The following is a 19,442-nucleotide window of genomic DNA, read 5'->3' on the forward strand; positions in this document are numbered from 1 at the left end:
TATAAAGTGTTTTGAGTATGTTAAAAAATAAAAAGAGGGAACTGTAAGATTATGCTAAACAAGATATTAAGGTTGAATGTAACTTTGTTACAAATATGCAACATAAATAAGGAATAAGATAAAGTTTGCTTAAATGCAGAAACAGAGTTTAGTAATATGCAATTAGCATCCATACTAAATGACTGTGGCTTAAAAAATAAGGAACTTGCTTATGAGTGTATTACACACACATCAAGAAAGCTGATTTCTTATAGACATGACAAGAATGTAATTTGCTTTCTTTAAAGAACTGACAACAGGACATGTTTTTCTAAGACAATTTAAGAATATGTTTTTCTAATCCACAAGGTGTTTCCTTGAAGACAGTTTACTTAGCATTTGCACAAGAACAGATGTGTCAGCATTTGTGTCACCAAGGCAGTATCTTTCCAAAACCAAGAGGGTGTGTGTTTAACTAAAAATATATAAATTCTGTATTAAATCCAGTTATGTTAGGGGTATTGGTAGGGATACATTTTGTCCTGAAGTAAATGTTATATCTCTCACATCATCTGTACTATATGAGAAGTAAAGTAAAACATTTTCTGAAGCTGTAACAGAAGTACGTGTGGTTTATTATAAAAAGTTATTGGTTACTGCTCTTAAAGACAGGTGCTGCAAAGTATATTCTCTCATCAGTGTATATTCTGCAAGTTTCTGTATGCAACATACTGTGAATGCAACTATAACCAAACTTTGATTTCAGCAGAATCCAGCCAGCAAGACTGAGTGTGTTAAGAAGACTTCAAATCCATCACAGTAAGCATCAGAATAACAGCACAGTGTTATGGAACAATTAAAATTCATTTTTCAAACATCCCTATAAATAAGTAAGAAGCCAAGAAGTCCAGAGACACCAAAAACAATTCACAGATAAATGTTTGTCTTACAGCACTAACCAATAAGTATTAATACTTGGAGTGCTACTACAAAAAGTAACTTTTGTTTTATAGTATCTGGATATGTTACAGTTCTGGGCATAAATTATACTATCTTGTTCAGTTTGCTTAGCTCTTCAAACTGCAACACAAATGAAGGAGAGTTATAATATTCTTCAAAATGTCTGTCTTCCTACAAATGAGATTACAGTGTAATTTAAAAATTGTATTAAATGCATACTGTACCTAGGAAGTGATGTAATCTTTCCCCATTTTTCTATGCAAAATCTTCGAAGTCCATTACTACCTCTGAGTGCAGAGAAGCCTTCATAAGGAACACTGGATGTTCCTGTCACAAACTGAAGTAAGCGTAGCCGCTGTTCATTGTTAAATCTCTCCACTGTAGCCCAGAACCATCGTATCACTATATGTCCATCATGGTATCCTACAAAATTAAAAACAAATTGCAAAACTATCAGTAGCCACATAATCTGTATACTATGCATAAGTAGTAAACAAGCTAGAGTCTTGTAGAAAAATTCATTGCAAGTGTGGTTTTACTTGTGTAAATCATTCTGAGAGCACATATTTCTAAAGAGTGGCTAAAGCTATATCTAGCAATAATGCTGATTAATATATCTCTGTTTATACCTCTCTGTTTGAATTCATCTGGCAACCAACAAAATTCCTGCTTTTATGTATATATTCAGTATATATTACTGTAATCACTATCTGTAACACTGTATCTACTTTTGTACCAATTAATGTTTAATATTTTCGGTATCTATGTTCTTGTCGGAGCTTTTCTCCCTGGGCTTCCACTGAAAATGGACTATTTTAGGCCCAGTGGACTTTCCTGGTAAACAAATGCAATAAATAAATAAATAAATAAAGTGCTACATTATTACTAGTTATCTGTAACTGTCTGCAAATTAACCAGCCTCACTCTTTTAAAGTTGCACTGCTTCCATTAAAAAAAAAAAAAAAAAAAGAAAAAGCATAATACTTTTTGAACTACATAGGTTTATAGGTTCATAGGTAGGTACTAGGCTATCGGCCCAAGGGCAGGTACTAGGCTATTGGCCCAAGGGCCTATGTAAGCCTAGCCAACAAGGTTCCCTGGCTTATCTTCCAGTATCTGCAGAATTACACTGTGAAATTACCCATATTTTCTCATACATCTTAAGTTTAATATGTGAAATGACACTTAGAGCCAGTTAAACAAGATTTAGAGCCAGTTAAACAGAGAGCAGGTCTTTTGGAATCTGGCCACAGGTGTAAGACTTTTTATAGAGAGGCCTTACACCGAAGTGAGTAACTAACTTTGAAAGCAAGTCTTTTGGAATAAGGGCAGACTTAATGACAGCCACTGTTTTGGAACCTGTCTCTCTGTCTCTTACAGTTTTTATCATTTAGTGGATAGCAAATTAAACACCACATATAGCTAATAAGCCAAAGACATTCTGCTCGCACTTCTGACATTGTAAAATAACATCATTGTTTTTTGACAAATCACTTAAAAAAGTATGTAATATTATAATATAACTAGTATGAAATAAGCCAATGTATGCCAATAAGGAGCGTATAACGATACATTGGATAGAATATTGACTTTTTAACCAAGTATGACAGGAACTAAAAACAGAAGTTACAAACAGACTTGAAAGACTCAGAATGAGAATGCTTTTTTTATGGCTGAAACACAGATCATATTATTTAAAACACAGAGAGCATAGTATACAACATTCACAGGAAATTGTAGATGAAGTGCAAAAGGTATTAATGCTAGATAATACTCCAGCAATGGTGGATGAGCATTTCAGCTTCAATGTTACTCCCTTTAGAATATCCAATGATGTTACATTCAGCCCCTTTACCCCTACCTTGAAGAGACAATCAAAGTCTCAGCAGACTAGGAGAAAGTGGAAGAGGGAGAGGATGCCGTTATCACGGCCTGACAATGAGAAGTCATTCCGGAAAAGGAATGAGGTAAAAACCTTGAATAACGTTTTTAACTTATTCAATCATATGCTTACACAAATCAAAAGAGCAGCACTAGAAATGGTCCATCTTTCATTTCAGCAGAGAATGGAGATCTAGCTGGAGTACTGACTGAGTTGTATTTATTTGCACATAGACTGAATCTTAAAATGATACATATATATATATATATATATATATATATATATATATATATACACACACACACACACACACACACACACACACACACACACACACACACACAGACACACATACATATACATATATGCATACATACATATATGCATACACACACACACATATATATATATATATATATATATAAATATATATATATATATATATATATATATATATATATATATATATATATATATATATATATATATATATATATATATATATATATATATATATATATATATAAATTGGGGGCTTAGAGTAGGAAAAGCACAGCAAGTGGGATATACTGTTATTATAGCAATAACCCACTCCTGGGTGTGGGTAATGCTGATTTACCCACGGTTGGCGTGGTTTGGTCCCGAGGGCGAAGCCCGAGGGACCAAACAAAGCCAACCGTGGGTAAATACAGCATTACCCACACCCAGAAGTGGGTTATTGCTATTATACCATGACATTATTTAAGAAAAGAAACTATTACTTTTTTTAAATAATGGCATAGTATAATGCCTGTTTGCTGCCCTTCCACAGATGTCTGGCATCCGCGGCAGTTCTGATGTACTGCGCGCCTGCGCGGTACATCAGAGCTGTGGGCAAAAGCAACGGAGAAAGCAAGATCTCCGTTGCCTTTTTTTTACTGTTTTGCTATGTTAAATGGGTTTAACATAGCGAGACAGCTTTAAAATAAGCAACGGAGATGTCCATTGCTTATTTTAAAACTGTCTCGCTATGTTAAATCCATTTAACATAGCGAAACAGTAAAAAAAAAGCAAATGAGATCTTGCTTTCTCCGTTGCTTGTTTTTTTAAAACCTGTCTTGCTATGTTAAATGGGTTTAGCATAGTGAGACAGCTTTAAAATAAGCAACAGAGATCTCTGTTGCTTATTTTAAAGCTGTCTCGCTATGTTAAACCCATTTAACATAGCGAGACAGTGTTTTAAAAATAGAGTTATACTAACGGAAAAAAGTCCGGGCGACCAGACCTTTTTCCATTAGTATAACTCGATTTACAATGCGCACGCTGGCCAATCAGCGTGCACGTTTTGGAATATTAATGGGGTGGTCATGGTATAATTATTGATAATCAGGACTACTTGTGAATTCTTTATGTGTCTACATTTTTTGTTTAAATACGATGCGACAGTGAAAACCCAAAGCAACTAATGAGAAAATGTATATGTGGATAGAGTTATACTGATGTTTATCCAGCAAGTATATTGTTGTAGTACTTATTTATTTACACATAAGGCTTATTGAGGAAAACAACACATAGGCAATTTGTTTCTTCACTAAGCAGCTTAGAAAAATGATTTGAGTCAGCAGTGAATTAGCTAAAATAATACTACTTGAGAAATGACTATTCTCCTTAGACTGTTATTACTTACATTTTTAAAAATGAATGATTATAATTTCAGAAAATGCTGCTTAGTGAAGAATAAATATGACAGCTGTTTCATTTTCCACACTAATCAGCTATCACAACTGCAGCAGGAGTCTGTTTAGTAAAAGAAAATTTGAGCTGGGTATACTATGAATAGTTGCATCTCATTTAGTCAAGAAGCGGCTGAGCCCAAAATAAAACTTTGGAAGATCAGTGTAATTGTGCTTTTCCTTGAAAGAAATAATGTGACATTCAAGATGAACACAGCTAGCTGTCCTTAGTAGAAAATGATCCCAGTTCTTCATGATCTAGCAGTACCGTGGTGTGACCAGAGCTGATCTGCAATCTGAAGATGAGGCACCAATAAGAAACTGCTTTATGAATGGAAACTTGCTGCTACTGCTGGTACTGCTTGGTTAATTTCCAGCACAGCATTACATTAGAATGCTCTGAATGGTCAGTGAAATGCTGACTGGCTGAGCTGCAGAAAACCAGGAAGTACATTTAGGAAGTAAGTACAATGAATAACACACAAACCTTATCATATGGTGTAAAGTAGCTGGGCACAATGTGTTCCCATGTTCTGCTGTGGAATGCAGAACTATGACTAAAAGGAAATGTTCTAATTTTGACAGTTTGGACTTTTCTAGCACTACAGTCACGTGGCTTTGTGTCTGTAGATAAATTTAATTTTGCTAGTTAATCTGCCTAGTCTTTGCTTGTGATTTCTTACCCATAAGAAGAAAAGGAGCTTTTAACATGGTATCCATACTTTGTGCAGTAAACACTGAGTAGTCCACCTTGCAGTGTATTGACCTGCAGTGTACAATGATATCCCTAGGGTTTCTGAAATAATCCCATAGCTGGTGCTTAGAACTGCAGCCAAAAAGACTGTTTATGTGATATGGGAAACTATAATTTAGAGTCATTATAACCATAATGAGGAAGTTTGCAGTATGGTTTCATGTCGGGAAAGAGCACTACAGATGCGATGTTTGCTCTGAGTGTGTTGATGCAGAAGTACAGAGAACGTCCGAAGGAGTTGCATTGTGTTTTTGTAGACTTAGAGAAAGCATATGACAGGGTGCCTAGAGAGGAGTTGTGGTATTGTATGAGGAAGTCGGGAGTGTCAGAAAAGTATGTAAGAGTGGTACAGGATATGTACGAGGGTAGTATGACAGCAATGAGGTATGCAGTGGGAGTGATGGATGTGTTTAAGGTGGAGGTGGGATTACATCAAGGATCAGCTCTGAGCCCTTTCTTATTTGCAATGGTGATGGACAAGTTGACAGACGAGATGAGACAGGAATCCCCGTGGACTATGATGTTTGCAGATGACATTATGATCTGTAGTGAGAGTAGGAAACAGGTGGAGGAGACCCTGGAGAGATGGAGATATGCTCTAGAGAGAAGAGGAATGAAGGTCAGCAGTACTAAGACAGAATATATGTGTGTGAATGAGTGGGAGGATAGAGGAATGGTGAGGATGCAAGGAGTAGAGGTGGTGAAGGTGGCTGAGTTTAAATACTTGGGGTCAATAGTTCAGAGTAATGGTGAGTGTGGAAGAGAGGTGAAGAAGACAGTACAGGCAGGGTGGAGTGGGTGGAGAAGAGTGTCAGGAGTGATTTGTGACAGACGAGTACCAGTAAGAGTGAAAGGGAAGGACTACAAGAGGGTAGTGAGACCAGCTATGTTATATGGGTTGGAGACAGTGGCATTGACAAAAAGGCAGGAGTTAGCGCTGGATGTGGCAGAGTTAAAGATGTTAAGATTTGCACTGGGTGTGAAGAGGGTTGACAGGATCAGGAATAAGTATATTAGAGGGTCAGCCCAGGTTGGAAGGTTTGGAGACAAAGCCACAGAGGCAAGATTATGTTGGTTTGGACATGTGCTGAGGAGGGATGCTGAGTATATTGGGAAAAAGATGCTAAGGATGAAGCTACCAGGTAACAGGAAAAGAGGAAGGCCTAAGATAAGGTTTATGGATGTGGTGAGACAGGACATGCAAGTGGTTGGTGTTGACAGAGCAAGATGCAGAGGACAGGAAGAAATGAAAACAGGTGATCCACTGTGGCGACCCCTAACGGGAACAGCTGAAAGAAGATGATGATAACCATAATGAGGAAAGCTAATCTGCATGTCTTTGAACAAACTAGAACTACTACAAGTGAAAATCAATACATTCTGCAGTAGTTAGTAGTGGTTGCACATGCATCACATTGGCATAGGCACCCACTCTCATTTATTCTTTCACGCACACGTCATTGTGATCTAAATGTCCAGCTATAGAGAATGCGCTGGCACACTTTTCAGCTTCACATTCTGGTGTTCGTAAGATTTTAAAAAGTTAAACTTTTGCTCAAAACCTAATCATAATGATTTAATTTTAGAATACTTTAGTGACTGCAGCCACAAAGATGCATTCTGGGGACTGGCAAGTATTTTTATTGCATCATTTTGCCACTTTGAACTGTCAGCTCAGGGACAGAACAGAGGTATGTCAGTGTGTGTATGTGTGTGTGTGTGTGTGTGTGTGTGTGTGTGTGTGTGTGTGTGTGTTTATGTGCATGTGTGTGTGTGTGTGTGTGTGTGTGTGTGTGTGTGTGTGTGTGTATATATATATATATATATATATATATAGATATATATATATATATATATATATATATATATATACACACACACACACACATATATATATATATATATATATATATAAACACACATTTATTTATATATATATATATATATATATATATATATATATATATATATATATATATATACAGACAGATATGCATACTGCATATGCAACTCCTCACTCATTACAACCCACTGTAAGACCTCTGGCCCTTACTGGTGAGCTGACAGTCAGTGCCACAATCCCAATCCCACATATGAATCAGAAAAGCTGGCCAGTGACCACTCATACTGCTGCCCTCCCACTTAGTCGTTTGTTACTTGGCTGCTTATTGAATCTAAGTGAATGGCAAGACAGCCAAGAACTCTCCTTGTGTGCTTCCTGACCTGTGGTTTGCAGACAGTATTCTGAAATAATTAATTTTATGTATGCATTCTAAAACCCCCAAATTTACCTTTGAGCCTCTTAGTACATGAATTCTGGAAAAAACAAAAATAATGAGGACAAAAACCCCAAATCACTATAAAGTCTGAAACTCAAATGCTTGTCATTATTTAGTTACTTAAATTTTAAATAATTTGCTAGAAAAACTACAGCTTTTATAAGGAGCAGAACAAACACATAAGGCAAAAATGTTGACGTCACAAAACTCTGGACAATTGAGATATCCTTAGAACACAGAACAATACACAATGGCATTATGCTAGACAGAGTTATTACAGAAGAAAAGTTCTTAAACACTACTATGTTTTGCTTTTTTGTGTCATTTCATATAATTTACTGTAGCAATCTCACACATTAAGCAAATAATCAGGACAACCTGCACTGAAAAACCTGCATACCAAAAATAACTTCAGGCTACGGGTTGTTGCATAAAATTAATGTTTCCAAGTGGATAATGGAGAAAGCATTCACAGATTAGTCAGAGCTGTGAGGGTCTGAAAACTCAGCAAATAATGTGAAAAAGTCAGACAGAATTAGCCTTGTGTTAAAGTGCTGTAGCATTTTCCTCACTGATATATATTTGATGATGATGTCGATGAGATCAGTATATGTTAAAATTGTCACTGATCGGTAAACAAGCTACTACCAAACTGGGACACATTACAGTGCAAGGCCATAATCCCATTGCTACTCTCATAAAATTAAGTAAAAGCTTTTTCCTAGATTTATGCCATCTTTACAATGTTTGCAGCCATTTATGAGATTATGTGTTCCAGATGCAATAAAAATCCATGTCGAACTGTCAAATGTTTTTAAATAAAAACATCTGTTTCAAATGTCCTGGGACTTTCACTTTCCCTTTTGAAGTTGTCACAAATCAACAAATCATATAAAAATTAAGAAAAGATTATAATTTCACTGGAATACAGAAGTCTTTAAAATAGAAAACATTAAGGCCTATCCAATAAGTTGTTTTATTTTTTCTTTCTGGTTTACTATTAGTCATGTATATTTAAAAACATCTGTCTTTAAAACATCAATATTTGTTAGCAATTGCACTTTCTCAAGAATAAAAATGTTTTAGTGAAAACCCATTAATGTATTAGTTTTATTAACCATCAGAGTTTACTTCAAGTAGCCCTTTACATTAGAAGAACGTTTGAGTGCAACCTTCTGTGATGAGATACAGCACAAATGGCTGCACTTATAAATTCTTAGTAGGTACCATGAAACATGTTAGAAGCAAAACCAACCTTTTTAAGTATCCAGTTTTAAAAACATACCAGAAGCAGAAAATTACGTGAGACAAAAAATAATATAGGATAACCAAATTGACCTATTAAGGTAATTCAGTATCCTGGAGGAAGAGTCATGCTAACACAATATTTTACCTTATAAATGAGACATAAATGTAAGTGAAAAGTGTTCATTTTATCATTGTTATAGTTTGGTTTTAAAATATTAGTATTTGTAACACAATTCAGATAGCCTGACAGTACAGAGTTGATTAGTAATGAATGAATAATTTCTCCTTACAGGATGTTGTCTTCTTCCTTCTCTTTGAGCACACATAATGTGGAGAGGGGAGACATCCCTAGGTAACCAGTCCTTATTCCAGTCCTTATTCATTCTGTTTGGGCAGACATGATGTGGAGAGGGGAGGCATCCCCTTGTAACCAGTCTTTATTCCTTCTCTTTGGGCAGACATGATGTGGAAAGGGGAGACATCCCCAGGTAACCATTCTTAGGAGAGAGACTTAGTGTGCAACTACAACCTACCTTTACCTGATATGCAAGAAAATACCTCTCAATAGCTCAAAGAACAGGCCATCATATCCTCAGGACATAATTATGGATCTGAACTTGGGCTGAGGAGAATGAATCCATTTACTTCCCCCAGAGAAGTCAGACACTCTCCAGCAGGGATTGAGATACATCTCACAGGCCTTCTTGCCTCTGTATCCAATATGTCCCACAGGCCCCCTTATTTCTTTTAGTGTTCCTCTCCCTTCCCTTCCTCATGCTGGATATTGACAGCCTGCTCAGCATATAGTATAAGATAACTGCCTGGGTACATACAAGAAGATTCAATATTAAGTGTAGTGTTAGAATGAGGCCCAGTCTGCAATGACTTCTCATCTTCTTGCTCCACCTCTTCTGGGTGTCTCCCTATTACTTGACTGACAGGAATTGAAGTTGGTGTCAGCTAGTGTGATAATGCATTGCCTCCAAGTGTAAGACCTGATTTCAGAACACTTAATCCAGTTAGCTCATCCAATGTCTGATACAAGACTGAGCATCATATAAAGGTATTTTTGAAAACTGCACAAATAGTGAAGCTTTGCTGAGATATAGTTATCTGTTGGCTAAGTCAAATTAAAATCAAAATGGCTATTAGAGAAAAACTGCACCATTTCTAAACAGAGTTTAAAGCAAACTGCAGCTATCAGTTAATTTTAGGCTAATAAATATAAAAGCTACATCAACATAAATGTATAGTTCTGTCACAACATCAGATCTAATGCACTGTGTATTTCATTAAAAATATAAGATTGTCCATGTCTAAAATGCTGTGGTATAAAAAATGACATGAAAATCAAAAGACACTCATGCATTTCAATTTTCAGCAATGTTAATGGTATTTTATATGTATGCATCCTGGTATAAGTTCCTGAAAATTTCACTGGAAAATTTTAGAAACAGTTTGGAAAAATTGCCCTTTATAGAGGGACACAAAAAATGATGCCACCCCTAAAAAGCAACTGCTTAAAAGAGTACCCTTAAAAAGATAGACACCTATCATATATTTGAGTCCTTTAGAAGTAAAACTCTTTTAAGTAGTGACTGTGAAATGCTGAATTCCTTTAATTTCACCAGAGCTTGTTTTTGAAATCCATACTTCAAGACCATAAACTTTATTAAACATATCTAAGTTGTATAATTGATATTATTGAGTGCTACCTATCTTCAAAGGGTAGAAAAGTAAACATTATGCAGCACTGTTGCATTGAATGCAATTCAAAGTATAATTTAGTCAAAAAGCAGGAGTCATGATAGCACTTCACTTAAATAAGATAGCATTTTAAGTATAGTGCGGCAGTGGTGCAGCGGTAGCGTTGTCACCTCACAGAAAGAGGTTCTCCCATTTGATTCTTGGCTGGAGTGCCTTCTGTGTGGAGTCTGCATGTCCTCCCTGCGATCGAGTGGTGTTTGAAAGACATGCGTGAATGGGCATGCCTTCGTTGAAGGTTGGGCGTTGGGCTGGCAACTCGGCACTGTAAAAATCTACTGCCAATCATTAGCGGACCGGAGTTCTGCTGTGGCAACCCCTAACCGGGAAAAGCCAAAAGAAAAACAACATTTTAAGTATAGTGAGGCTACTCAGAAAGAAGACAACTTTGGCAGGGTTTTGCAAGACCATAATGGTCTTTAAAGAGAAAAGTGAAGTTTACTTTGACCTATTTGTGCCTAAACATGGAAAAGTGTAATTTCCTTAAACACTGCTGAAATAACAGAGCATCACAAAACCTTGCCTCTATACTGTTTATTTAATTTACAGTGTACATATTGAAGTTTAGTTTGTAAATCGTAACACAACTAAATCTCATTTGTTATGCCATCCTGTGCCTCTTGATTTGAAGTACCTCACACTTCTACTATCTCAGTACATTAACTCTGAGGTCACAATACTCCATTATACTGGAATACTTGCTTTGATGGAAAAACAGATAATTAACTTTTCTCCAAGGTAGTGTGATCTTGGAGTTATTGGGGGAAGGAGGTGCTGGTAGAAACAGTTACCTGCATGAATAACTTTTCAATGTTTTGTCTGCATTTTCAAGCAGATACTTCATTATTTTGTAGTACAACAGATGATACTTGTTGTGTCTTTCGGCTTATCCCGGTTAGGGGTCGCCACAGCGGAACTCCGGTCCGCTAATGTTTGGTAGTGGATTTTTACGTGCCGAGTTACCAGCCCTGATGCACAACCTTCAATGAAGGCACACCCATTCACGCATGCCTCCACACAGAAGACGCTCTGAGAATCGAACGCGACAACGTCTTGCTGTGAGGTGACAATGCTGCCGCAGCACCACAGATGATACTGCATACATATATTTTGTGCTCAAGAGTGATGGGCAAAGCCAAAAAGTAGTGAGGTACAAAAAACAAAAATCAGGGACAGAGTTTTAAAATTACTCTTTTAAGTTAAGAAAGCTGCTAGAATAATGTCTTTTTTTCAACAATATGCATTTTTTAAATAATATTAAGTGTGAAACGCAAATATTTGTCATTATTTAGTGACATCAATCCTCAACAATAGGAACAGACAAAAAAGATAAGACAAAAATCATGGACATTCTGGGAGATCAGGGACAACTGAGAAGTATTATTTAACGTTTCATAGATTTGCAGTTGATGTTTAGGCATCTTCGAATTCTCACGTGCTAGACAACCAAAAAGATAGCCAAGTCAGGATAAGGATGGCATCTGTCACACTCAGCATGAACTCAAAAATTACAAATTCTTTCAGCAGAATGTCTGGCAGGCAAAGAAAGGGGTTGCTGCTTCAAAGTGCTCAGTGTTACACTTCGCTACCTGTAGTTCACCTCTGCTAATAGTACCACAGCTTCCTTTTGTTTACTTAGTGGCAGGTGAACTGGACCACTGGGTTGTAATTTCAGTTAGGACCCAGTAAGACAACAGAAAAATGAAAAAAAATAAAGTTATATCTTTGATCAATATAAACAAGGATCAGTAAAAAGCCATACTTGATTGAACTATATACATAGAGTGCTTGATACTGCTCAACTCAATATAGGCTATAAGGAATGAAATCCTGCAGGGAGAAAATACAGTTGAATATACTTATGTTGTTATATACCACGCTTGGTGCAATAACAGTCACTTTGCTGCTCCATGTGCAATTCACCTTTATACAGTTTACCTTAACAAATAACGCAAACAAGTGAGTAACTCTGATAGGACTTTTAAGCAGTAAGTGACATGATGTCTGCATAAATTAACTGTTGTATAATTTATACCATTCCTTGAAATGGTAATGTATTTCTGAAATGTTATGCTACTCACAGAAATGGGTTGTCTCCTGCAGTCATTCTGACAATTTTCAAGTAAGAGCTCAGTTATCAATATAGAAGTAATTATTGTAGATTTGTTTGTAGAACAGAATTGTTGGCAAGACTGAAAAGGAAGAGTTATGGAGAGTGTAGCTGTATATGCATATCTTATTATCAGATGAACATATACATGATTTGGTGGGTGATCACCCTTGAGTAGCTTATAAAAATAGCAAATCCTTGAAACAGAAATTATGCTATAATGAATCAAGGCAAAAAGTACAACAAATTTCTCAGAGGAAGTGAACTTATAACTGTAGAAATTTCTATGCATGTCAATACATGGTCAATGGTGTCAAATTTATACACCCAGATACAGGGAAGGAATATAAGATGAAGTTTTATGTGGATTGTTCCTCGCATAATGTAGTTTACCTTGCTATCTGCAAGGAATGCTACAGTTTTTATGTAGAAAAAACAAATAGAACGTTGAGGGAAAGAGTACACGAGCATGCATATAAAATTAAGAAACAATATCTTACAGTGGCCATGGCCAAGCATGTACATGACACTAACACAGCACATAGCTTTACTTTTTTAGCATTACAACGATTGAATGATAATATGAGATTGGGGAACATGGTGAACAAAACAGAACAAGAAGAGCAAAAATGGATTATTAGGTTACAAGGTGACAGGAAGCATGATTTAAATGAGAGTGCTTGCTTGAAACCTTTTCTAGCAGATAGATCACTTTTTAGGTAATTACCTGTAGTTATTTAGATATATGTTATTTTTTAATTCATTTTCATGCATATCTATTTTTGTCCGCACCTGTGGATTATCACAGTATTGTATGTATTTGCCTTAGCATTTCATATTACTGTAGTTAAGGTGCATATCGGACACATAGGTATTTGTTGTATACATTTAAAGTTTAGGTTTAGGCATTTTTAACTATGTTTTTGCACATGAACTTTTTATGCAGTTTTGTAATTTAGGCATCTTCTCTTTTTTCTTTTTTTCTCATTAGTTTAACTACAAGTATTTTTTTTGCTTTATATGAGCATTTTTTCAGTTAACTCAGTTAGATTGATTCATATTTGTCATTGACTCCTAGAGAACACTAGTTACACTAGCTATCCTGCAATCAATTCACAGAGCGACTCTCCTTTTGAATGCTGTTTACAACCCAGGTAGTTTTGTACCGAAGGAAGCACACACTCATTCAGCAATTGGTTTGTAAGAACTTATGCATAAAAGTGGAGCTTTTGTTGAGTAAAAATTAGAATAAAACTTTTTTCACGTGCAATGAGCATGTTGGATAACAGGAAGGTTTAACAATTAGTCTATGCTCAGTGAGCTGATCCATGTCTTCCAGGACTGTATGCACAAACTGTAATAGCTAACTTTGAAAAAGCATTAGAATGCAGTTTCATTTACAGCAGATAAACTTGTTGATTTATGACAAGATGTGCTTAGTAAAGCCAGGGGGGAGGGGTGTCCATACAAGTATTTTTACTTATTTTGCTGTTCTTTATATACACAAGACTGTTGTTGATTACATTTACTTGCTCAGACTGTTTACCTTGATTTTGAAATGGCATGCGTGTGCAGTCTCATTTGAAATAGACATATTTGCTGATTAGTCATAATTTGTGTTAAGTGGAAGCCATGGGGGTGAGAATATAAGTATTTTTTTACAAACTTTGTTGTTTTGTATATGGAAAGGATGTAGAAATTTAAACAGAAATGACACAGTGATGCAGGCCTTTTGTTTACATCTTGAAGGGGTTATTGAGCAGCTTTGTATGTGTTTATTTGCTAGTTCTTATGACTTCTATCAGGGGGTGTCTGAGTGCTATTAATATGATTATGCCTTTGATAGTATGAGAACTGTTTGTTATATATAAACATGCATGTATATTTTATTTAGGTACTTAATATGTTAATTTTACCAGCTTTTCATTATAGGCTGAATGTTTTATATTTGTTTTTTATGATGAATGTGCTATTTGGGATTTAGGTCTGGTGATTAGTATAACTGAAGAGACAGCTGATTGTTTTATATGTCATGTGACTACTCTTAGTATTTTTATTGGTTTATGGAGATTTAAATACAAGTATTTTGAGATGTTATTTTATTGTATCTGAAGAAACATTGTGGAAGCAATTTGAAAGCGCTCATACTTCATTAAACTCAAGTTATCTTTTAACTGCCGTGTCTACCGCCTCCTTGGTTTTGCCTCTTGATTACATTTTGTACTAGGAGTTGGTTTCATCCATTGACATGGTGAGATTTTTGTGACTGTTGCATAGACTGTGAACATTTTACTGCATGTTGACAAGTCATACAGGAGTGCACCTCCCAGAAACATCCAGACAGTAGAAGCAGGTCTTCAGCCGACCAAACACATGTTTGACAATGACCCAAGTCTGTAATAGGGCAATATTGTAGCTATTCTCTGGCATTGTCTGAGGATTTCTAACAGGTGTCATTAACCATGGTTCCAGGGCATATCTGGCATCACCAGTAAGATGCCCCTGGGTAAAAATCACTTTGCATAAACTGTTGGCATAGGTTGCATGTGTGCCATATATGGCACTATCAATGTAGCCTGGAGACACATTATATATTATACAATGTGTCTGCATGCCACATTGACAGATGCATTGTATATTATACTCTGTACATTACAGACCACCTAACAGTTGATAGAGTGGAAACCATGGTTAATATACCTTCATTCTTGCTCTTTAGGTAGGGCCTTTTTTGCAATGTGGATGCAGTCTATGGCCCTCAGTATCTCACAGAAATTTACTATGTCATAAAATATCTGCAGGGTGTTAGATTTCTCTTATATGATGCATGGAAACCATATACGCACTCCAGATGCTGTAGCCTGGCATCGAGAAACTGAGGCAGATACCTAGGATACATCCATCGGTTACTGAAAGGTCCCTGTAGCTAGTGTTCTCAAAGCCATACATATCCTGCTGTCCACAGATACTTCACACATCCCATTGGCCTGCATCTGAGGATGACATCTTTGCCAGCTCCTGCATGATGCCTTTTTCCATGTGGTATTGGTCTACAATTTCTGTGTTGTTGAGGCATGCTATGTTAGGAGCAAATGGTTGACATGGCACAGCCAAGAGCAATGGCATACAACACTGGCAGTGATAAAAGCCTATTGCATATAAAGATTTACTAGTGCAGTGACTATCTCACACTTGTTTCTGGAGTTTGTCCTCCATTAGCTCCACTTTTTTAGCTGTTGTCAACAACTCTGCAGTGTAACTTGGCAGAAACTACTTATGTTTCTGGAACACTCTGCCATATTGTTTACATTCATTTGCATTGATGGTTACCTTTATTTTAATACTTTTGCTCATTACCATGCCATTATACTGCCATTTGCATATTATGTAAGCCACAGAATTCCTTGGGTTTCTGCAGTTGTGACAAAACATGCACATAGCCATTCTTCATGCAAAATAGCCTACCATGATGAAAAAACTGTTTTTAAATCCCATGGATGGTGTGATATCCCTGCACTGGCCCAGTAATCAAGGAGCCGCAATTGTCACCACTGGCACCAGCTAGGGGATGTACACACTTGGAGGATGACAAGTACACAAACAGTAAAGTGCAGTTTTCCTTAAGAGCACACAGAGACCACAGTCAGTCTGGGGTTGGTTTCTGCCTCTTTCTCCAGATCCCCAATAAGACTCCCTACTGGCTCAGCTACAGACTTGAGTCCTTAGCCAGAGTTCCAGGACAAGTCCTCCAATACTCTCTCTGTCCAACTAGTGCTTTGTGTCCAAAGTAGCTGACACACACACACATGCACACACAGACACACACACACACACACACACACACACACACACACACACACACACACACACACACACACCTGGGGAAGGCTGGCACAATTTTACTAGCTATGACCCCTTCAGCCCAGACTATAAGGTAGCTACCACTGCCACCAGAACCCCTACTTATCAGTTACTATAAGGCCCTTACAAAGGGTGTCCAATCCTACTGTGTAATGTATTATTAATCCAAATGGTAGTCTGACCATACAGGGCTATTGGAGTGGCCTGTACAGTGTCAGCAAATAGATATGCAAGTACTCTAAGAGCTTAAATATGTCTCACAAATATCAGCCACAAAGATAGGTTTAAATACATTTAATAATAAATAATAAAAGAACAAGACAATACTCAGTCAATCAACACAGTTACTTCAGAGTTCAAAATCACAGGAAATATTTTAAAACAACATTGCAGGACAGTCTCAAATAAATACAGAAAACATCTAAACTAATCTTTACTATATTCCTGTCTATATCTAAAAGAGATACTATGCCCTAAATCTTACAGAGCAAGTGCAGATGATGATGATGATGATGAGTGGATGTTCTTGCTAGGTCCAAGACAAAATACAAAATGCCCAGTCTCTCTCTGAAGGAGTTCTTAAATTAATATCACATTTTACTGCAGGGTTAGCCTGGATGACATCACTTTTTGTCACCTGCCTTCAGTTCTTAGGCTAAACCAGAAACTAATATGATTTAACATCTTTGTATTAAAAATACATACAGCTCAGATGTTTGCCAGATCTTGGATGTTGTAAAACAATAAAACACTTTACATTTTAATCCTAGTAATTACTTTTCTTTCATGACAATAGAAAAACTTCTAGCTCTAGACACTTTATCTGCTATTGAACTGAAACTAAGACATAACATATTTTGTTTATGGTCCAGCTATAAAGTAACTTAACCTCAACTATTCTTAAGTTTTGCAAGTTAATCTTCTATGGTCCAGCACGGTGTGCTGTAGTTACATTTTTGAAGCTCAGTGCATAACATACAGTTCTTTATAAATCATATCAATATTCACAAATGACATAGAATTATTTACAAAATTCCAGATAGCTGGGCTGGCAGAGTGACAGATGGCATTGTACTTTGTTTTATTATAGTTAATAATGTATATTTTCCATTTAATAAATCTTCAAAATATACTTTTTCCAACATAGACAATAGCATTATTGTACAGAGTAGAGTGATAGTGATTTAAGCCTTTCCGCATAGGATAGGTATTGGAGGCCATGGATTCTCTTTGTGAGGTATTTCTGTGACCTTTCCAGTTGGTGCAGGTGTTTGGAGAGGTACATACCAAACGGGGCATTATACTCAATTATAGGTCTAATAAGGGAGGAGTACAGAGAGGTAATAACCTCCTTTTTTCTAGATGCAATCCCTTTACTTATCAGATGAACCAAGTAAAAGGCTTTTCTGACCATCCCTTCCACATGACGGTTGAATGTGAGATTGTTGTCAACCTGAGTACCCAGGTCTCTCACCACAGGTTGTGTGCTTAGTGGGTTGCCCTTGATGTGGTAATCAGTATGGGACATATTTTTGTGAATGGTATGATAATAATTTTTTTTTTGCATTTAACTTAAGGCTATGACTTTGGCACCAGTCATTTATATCTGTGAGACTCTCTTGCAGTATGTTAACATCAACTGGGGAGTCAATGACAGCACCCAACTTACAGTCATCTGCAAACTTGGTCAGCCACAGGCCCTTTGTCTTTGTCTGGACCTCTGAGAAGTATAAGCCAAACAGTAGGGGTCCCAGGACAGATCCCTGGGGAACACCACTAGTAACAGGTCTGCTGTCGAAGGTGGCAGCACCTATTTTGACCTTGTGGGTCCGATCTGTGAGCCAGTTGGCCACTCATCTGCCTAGATAGGGATTAACACCAAGTTGTGTTAGCTTTTCAATGATGCCTGAGTGAGGGATTGTGTCAAAGGCCTTGGCCAGGTCAAGGTAAGCTGTATGTACTGACTTTCCTTCATCCAGGGCCTTGATGACAGTCTCAAAGAAATCAAATAGGTTCAATAGGCAAGATCTGCCCCTGATGAATCCAAATTGGGTGAGTTTGAGTGCTTGGAGATTGCCTATGCTCTTGTTTATGAGATCCAAAATAATATGCTCCATGACTGACTCAGGTCACTTGCAAATGTCTTCCTTATCACAGGAACTAATGAAAACTTAGCTTGGCTGGTCTTCATTGCAAAATTCATATCACAATTTAAAAATACGTCAATATGCTGGTTGGTGTAAACTGCTAACCACTCATTCGGCAGCACGAGAGGAGTTTAATAATATTTGAGCCCCTATGTGGTAACTGAGGTACTGATGTATTTTTAAATAGTGATATGAATTCTGCAATGAAGACCAATCAAGCTAAGTTTTCATTAGTTCTTGTGACATTGAAGACATTTGCAAGTGACCTGAGTCAGTTTGTTTTGTCCATCGTTAATAAGATAATGAAACAGAACTCAGGATATATGCAGTGAAAGGTGATGAAGGTGGTCTAAGGATGCCTGAAGTTAATTTTGTACTGGGCATAATACCCAGTGCCAATATTAAAGCAATATTCTATTTTAATTATATGAGTTTTCATATGCCAGCATCACTGCTTTTAACCGATTTAAGATTGGATTTTGTGGAGTGTTAAATGACTGAGAAAAGTAAGAATGGATAAGTGCCACTGCCTTTGGGGGATTAGTTTATGTATTTTGTAATGGAAAATGCTAAACAACCAGTCTAGCAGAGCTGTTTCATGTAGTCTCTTTTTTGATCTTCTACCAAAGAAGCTCAAGGGACTTCTGCTCATGCCTTACACAGGCCAACTAAAGTCCCTGTCAGTATACTCTGTATCAAATAGACTTCTTAGGGGAGACTTATGCCTGGCTTGCAGAGTAATCTCA

General features: G+C 36.8%; 1 protein-coding gene across 1 annotated transcript in view; it reads right to left on the reverse strand.

The window, feature by feature from the left end:
* The window catches only part of HECW1 (HECT, C2 and WW domain containing E3 ubiquitin protein ligase 1), a 2,794,797-nt gene that overhangs the window by 126,114 nt on the left and 2,649,241 nt on the right, over positions 1 to 19,442 (reverse strand). Inside the window, exon 28 of the mRNA XM_044065592.1 lies at positions 1,164 to 1,362. Coding sequence (XP_043921527.1) covers positions 1,164 to 1,362 — 199 coding nt within the window. The remainder of the gene's footprint in view (positions 1 to 1,163; positions 1,363 to 19,442) is intronic.

The sequence above is a fragment of the Protopterus annectens genome, chromosome 3.part0 (assembly GCF_019279795.1).
Source record: "Protopterus annectens isolate FY-2018-M chromosome 3.part0, PAN1.0, whole genome shotgun sequence".
Lineage (NCBI taxonomy): Eukaryota > Metazoa > Chordata > Ceratodontiformes > Protopteridae > Protopterus > Protopterus annectens.